Source organism: Otolemur garnettii, unplaced genomic scaffold (genome assembly GCF_000181295.1).
Source record: "Otolemur garnettii isolate 467f Iridium unplaced genomic scaffold, OtoGar3 scaffold00166, whole genome shotgun sequence".
Classification (NCBI taxonomy): domain Eukaryota; kingdom Metazoa; phylum Chordata; class Mammalia; order Primates; family Galagidae; genus Otolemur; species Otolemur garnettii.
In genome coordinates this window covers 2,855,354-2,860,293 of record NW_003852561.1, presented here as the reverse complement: position 1 = coordinate 2,860,293, position 4,940 = coordinate 2,855,354, and the positions used below count along the sequence as shown (strand labels likewise).

At 41.7% G+C, this 4,940-nt stretch overlaps 1 protein-coding gene across 3 annotated transcripts in view; it reads right to left on the bottom strand.

The window, feature by feature from the left end:
- YEATS2 (YEATS domain containing 2) overlaps positions 1-4,940 on the bottom strand; it is a 123,050-nt gene that overhangs the window by 63,222 nt on the left and 54,888 nt on the right. For all 3 annotated transcript variants that reach the window (XM_023519253.1, XM_012811583.2, XM_023519254.1), the window contains exon 9: positions 4,367-4,411. In XM_023519253.1, the coding sequence (XP_023375021.1) occupies positions 4,367-4,411 (45 nt within the window). The remainder of the gene's footprint in view (positions 1-4,366; positions 4,412-4,940) is intronic.

Here is a 4,940-nt window from a genome sequence, read left to right as displayed (position 1 = left end):
TTGAGCCCAGGAGTTGGAGGTTGCTGTGAGTTGTGATGCCACAGCACTCTACCCAGGGGGAAAGCTTGAGGCTCTGTCTCAAAAAAAAAAAAAAAAAGAGAGTTGTGACAAATGATTTCTAATCACACTTAAAAGGGAATTTCAATTTAAAGAACTCTAAAGGAATGCAATCTAACCTGGCGTAACATATACATATCTCAGTGAAATGAATAAAAAAATTAGAGCCTTGGCATTTGCTTAGAACGTTGTTTCTCCAAATCTTTGCGCCTTTTTCACCACTAGGTCTCATTTATTTATTTTTATTTCAGATTAATATGAGGGCACAAATGATTAGGTTACAATGTTTGTATTTGTTAGGTAAGGTCCTTATTGTAGTTGTGCCCCTCACCTAAGAGGTGTGCCATATACTCTTACATTGTGCCCATTAGATGAGAGCACACCAACCCCTCTTCTTTCTCCCCTCTGCCCACTAGGTCTCATGTAAATGCCACCTTCTCAGAGAGACTTTTCCTAACCAAGGTACCTCCTGTCCTCCAGCTACTCTTTTTCCAGAGCATTTAACTAAAATTATGATTTGCTTTCGTGTTTAATGTCAACTCTCCCCATTCTCAATACTACCAAGAATACAACTTCTTGAGGAAAGAAGCTATAAGCTATCTTGTTCATTTTTGTATTCCTAGCACACGGACCAGCGCCTAGCATATAGTAGGTACTCAATGAATATGTTCTGATAGAACAAGGTGCATTTCTTTAGGCAGAGTAAGATTTTACTAGCTACTCTGGTTAAACCAGGCGTCCTCAAACTGCGGCCTGCCTAGGACATTTATCCAGCCCGCCGGGTGTTTTTGCTGCCACTGCCTGTCCTGCTTAGCAGCCAACTTGACCCGGGGCCCGCAGTCCACCCTCCAATGGTCTGAGGGTAAATGAACTGGCCCCCTGCTTAAAAAGTTTGAGGACCCCTGGGTTAAACAAATGGCTATTGCTGGGCGGCGCCTGTGGCTCAGTGGGTAAGGTGCCAGCCCCATATACAGAGGGTGGTGAGTTCAAACCCGGCCCCAGCCAAACTGCAATAAAAAAAAAAAAATAGCTGAGCATTGTGGTGGGCACCTGTAGTCCCAGCTACTTGGGAGGCTGAGGCAAGAGAACTCACCCAAGCCCAGGAGTTGGAGGTTGCTGTGAGCTGTGTGACGCCACAGCATTCTACCAAGGGCAACAAAGTGAGAGACTCTGTCTCTAAAATAAATAAATAAATGGCTATTGCTAATATAGCATGAATACAAAAAAGGGACAAGAGAACAAAGTTAGAGGTCTCACACTTCCTAATTTCATAGTATCAAAACAGTATGGTCCTGTCATAAAGAAAGATACGAAGGCCACAGAATAGAATAATCCCTTACTAATATAGTAAATGAACTTTTACAAGGAGCCTAAGATCACTCAGTAAGGCAAAGGACAGTTTTTCAATAAATAGTGGTAAGAAAACCAAATATTCACATGCAAAAGAATGCAGTTACACTCTAATCTTTTACTATATGCCAAAATTAAGAATGAATCAAAGACTTAAACACAAAAGCTAAGTTCTTTACTAGATTCGTCAATGACTTCTTGTATATGACATCAAAGGGATGGGGGGGGATGGGGGGATAGACAAAGGGAATTACATCAAACTTAAAACTTCTGTGCATAAAAGGACACAATCGACAGAATTAAAAAAGAGAAATCACAAAATGGGAGTAAATGTTTGCAAATCATGTATCTGCCAAGAAGTTAATAGTCAGAATACATTAATAACCCCTATAACTCAACAGAAAAACAAACCACATGACTAAAAAATGGACAAAGGGGTTCAGTGCCTGTGGCTCAAGCGGCTAAGGCACCAGCCACATACACCTGAGCTGGTGGGTTCAAATCCAGCCCAGGCCCACCAAATAACAATGATGGTTGCAACCAAAAAATAGCTGGGCATTATGGCGGGCGCCTATAGTCCCAGCTCTTTGGGAGGCAGAGGCAGGAGAATCACTTGAGCCCAGAAGTTGGAGGTTGCTGTGAGCTGTGATGCCATGCGCTCTACCCAGGGCAACAGCTTGAGGCTGTCTTATAAAAAAAAGAAAAGAAAAAGAAAAAATGAACAAAGGACTTAAGTAGACATTTTCCCAAAGGTATAGTACACACATGGACAATATGCACATGAAAAAAGGCCCAACTTCACTAATCATTAGAGAAATGCAAATCAAACCCAGAAGATACCACTTCATAATCATTAGGGTACCTATCATAAATTTTAAAAAAATGTTGGTGAAGACGTGGAGAAACAGTAATACCTGTGCATTGTTGGTGGGAATGTACAATAGTATAGCTGCCATAGCAAATATGGTTGTTGGTTCTCAAAAAATAAAAAATACAATGATCCAGCAATTCCATTTTTGGGCATACACCCCAAACAACTGAAAGCATGGATTCAAACAGATATCCTGTACACTGTGTTCAGAGCAGCACTATTAATAACAGCCAAAAGGTAAAAGCAACTCAAATTTTCTAGATAAATGGATAAATAAAATGTGGCACATATATATATAATACAATAGTATCTAGCCTTAAAAAGGAAGGAAAACTTAGTATAACATGGATGAAATTTGAGAACATTATACTAAAGAAATCACAAAAAGGCAAGTACTATATGATTCCACTTATACACATATGAGGTATGTTAGCATAGACAAAAATCATGGAGAAATAAAGTAGAGTGGCGGTTGCCAAGACTAGGAAGAAGGAGCGATGGGTGATTATTGTTTAGTGGGTACAGAGTTTTAGTTTTCCAAGATGAAAAGAGTTGTAGAGACAGTTTGTGGTGATGGCTGCACAACATGGGGATGTACTTAAGGCTGTTGAATTGTACACTAAAAAATGTATAAGATTATCTTTTCATGTTACATGGTTTTTAACCACAATTTTAAAAAGGGAGTAAGGTGGGGAAGACCAACTTTAAAAAAAAAGACCTGGTTCAGTGCCCATAACTCAGTGGGTAGAGTGCCAGCCACATATACCAAGGCTGGCAGGTTGAAGCCTGACCCAGGTGTGCTAAAGAACAATGACAACTGCAACCAAAATACAGCCAGGCATTGTGGTGGGCGCCTGCAGTCCCAGCTACTCGGGAGGCTGAGGCAAGAGAATCCCTTAAGCCCAGGAGTTTGAGGTTGCTGTGAGCTGTGACACCACAGCACTCTACCAAGGGTGACATAGTGAAACTTTGTCAAAAAAAAAAAAAAAAAAACCTAACATTCATTTTTTTCCTAATTAAAAATGAAGATGGTTTAGCACCTGTAGCTCAAGCAGCTAAGGCACCAGCCACATACACCAGAACTGGAGGATTCAAATCCAGACAGGGCCTGCCAGTAATGACAACTACAACCAAAAAATAGCTGAGCATTGTGGCAGGCACCTGTAGTCCCAGCTACTTAGGAGGCTGAGGCAAGAGAATCGCTTGAGCCCAGGAATTGGGAGGTTGCTGTGAGCTATGATGCCATTGCACTCTACCCAGGGTGACAGCTTGAGGCTTTGTCTCAAAAAAAAAAAAAAAGAACATCAATTTTCATCCTTGAGAGGTTTAGGCACAGTTACAGTGAAGGTCCACATCCACCAGAAGGAGAGGGGGCTGGTCCAGGTATCAAGGAAAGGCTTCCTTAGAATAGAGCAGAGTCGAGTCTGACCAGGAATTAGATTCCAGCTCACAGTTTCAAGAGGCTTTTTTTTAAGAGACAGAGTCTCACTTTATCACCCTCGATAGTGTCATGGCAGCGTCACACAGCTCACAGCAACCTGCAGCTCCTGGGCTTAGGTGATTCTCTTGCCTCAAGACTCCCAAGTAGCTGGGACTACAGGCGCTTGCCACAACGCCCGGCTATTTTTTTGTTGCAATTTGGGCGGAGCCAGGTTTCAACCCACCACCCTTGGCATATGGGGCCAGCGCCCTACTCATTGAGCCACAGGCGCTGCCGCTTTTATCAGTGCAACCAGAATGTGGGAGGGGGTTATGAAAGGTGAGAAAAATGATCTTTTTTTCTGTAGAGTGAACGATGCTGCGTCAGGGACCAATCTTAGAATTATTCCTTTCTACAAAAGTGTTAATCTTCTCACCAGGGCCTTCTCAGGACCAGGGTAGGAGACTTCTTGTTCTCATGTTTCCCAGGAACACTGGCCTTGAAGCATTCCCGGTGTGTGGGGAGGGGTTGCTGTGACCATGCCATCTGGTTTCTGACCTGCTTTCTATCACAATCCTCCAAACATGGCCATACGTTTGTCAGGGTCATGACAGTTCCTTCCCCATAGTCCTCTCTGTGCCCAATTAAGCCAGTAGGAAAAAACATACCGTCTCTGCTCCAAGAGTCTGCAAGCCTGTGTAAGTACGATCCAGCTATGGAAAGACAAAAAGGAGAGTATTAAATTTCCATGTGCTTACTTCTGTATCTCAGGATACAATCTTATCTACAACTCTTTCACTACAATTCTTGATACTATAGGATCTAAGTTTTTCATATTGTAAATTATTAATTTATCACCTTGATAAAAGTCCCCAATTTCCTGAGGGGAAATAACTGACTAAAATCAATAAAAACTAACGTTGGATATACTGTTACTGTATTTTTAAATATAAATTATATACTTCTAAAAACTTATTCTAAGAACAATCTAAAAATGGAAGACATTTTACATCAAAAGATGTTTACTGTAGCATTACCTATAACTACAAACTAAAAACAAGGTAAACATCCAGTTACAGAGGAATACTTAAATAAACCATAGGCCATCAACTTGTGAAATATACGCCACATAGATGTTTACAAAAACTATATAGGCTCGGCGCCTATAGCTCAACCGGCTAAGGCGCCAGCCACATACACCTAAGGTGGCGGGTTCGAATCCCCAGCCCGGACCCGCCAAAC